The sequence below is a fragment of the Penaeus monodon genome, chromosome 33, assembly GCF_015228065.2.
Source record: "Penaeus monodon isolate SGIC_2016 chromosome 33, NSTDA_Pmon_1, whole genome shotgun sequence".
Classification (NCBI taxonomy): domain Eukaryota; kingdom Metazoa; phylum Arthropoda; class Malacostraca; order Decapoda; family Penaeidae; genus Penaeus; species Penaeus monodon.
The window spans coordinates 9,087,773-9,088,602 of NC_051418.1; the positions used below are offsets into that span (position 1 = coordinate 9,087,773).

At 45.8% G+C, this 830-nt stretch overlaps 1 protein-coding gene across 1 annotated transcript in view; it reads left to right on the forward strand.

The window, feature by feature from the left end:
- The window catches only part of LOC119594234 (integrin alpha-PS2-like), a 126,991-nt gene that overhangs the window by 120,658 nt on the left and 5,503 nt on the right, over positions 1-830 (forward strand). The window contains exons 17-18 of the mRNA XM_037943304.1: positions 324-415; positions 661-822. Coding sequence (XP_037799232.1) covers positions 324-415; positions 661-822 — 254 coding nt within the window. The remainder of the gene's footprint in view (positions 1-323; positions 416-660; positions 823-830) is intronic.

An 830-nucleotide genomic window follows, 5' to 3' on the forward strand; every position in this document is an offset into this window, starting at 1 on the left:
CTGACGTTGATAGGTAGGTCACGTTCTTGTATAAGCTCGTAATGAGGTCTATCCGGAGAGCTGCGGTAATCTGGCTCTTTATTTCTTAATGTCTTTATCGATTAACAATACAAGACACGGATGTAATTACGTGTTTTGCCTCACGTTGGATACAGGCTTCCTCCACCCCCCCACTCCTTTCTTTGCTTTATATGTCCAAGTGTCTTCCAGTTTTTGTATTTCCTTCTCGCCCTGACAAGGAAGTCCAGGAGGTTACCCCATTAGGGTTATTGTCATGGTTTTTGCGTCTTTCTTGTTTTGATGACGACTTCTCTCTTCAACAGGGAACTACCTCTTGTACCTGCTCGAACAGCCCTACGTCACAGGACCCGTTCAGTGCTCGCATGTGCCCGACGTCAACCCTCTCGGTCTCACGGTAAGGATTGGGATTATTTCATTGCTCGATGCGTATTTATTTGTTTATGTTTAATGAATCTGGGGGATTACCTCAGCAGTTATGATTAACTCTTCAAGTTTTCTTTTCGTTTTGATAATTTCGAGGTAATGTGTTTTTCTCAAATTGGCCATAGTTCTAGATCCTGAGTGGATACGCGCAAAATACATTTCCTTCTTGTCTTTTACTTAATCTTTTAATGATCTTACTCGTATTGTCTTGAACAGCTGATCGACAGGGAAGTGAATTTAGAGTTGCTCAAGTTGCAAAGCCAGGAGGAGAGCGAGGCGGAGGAACAGAGCTACTCGGAGTCCTCGGCGTCCGGTGAGGCTTCGGCAGGAGGCGCGTCGGCAAGTGGCGGGTCGTCCTACTCCACCTCGCAGACGACTTCCTACTC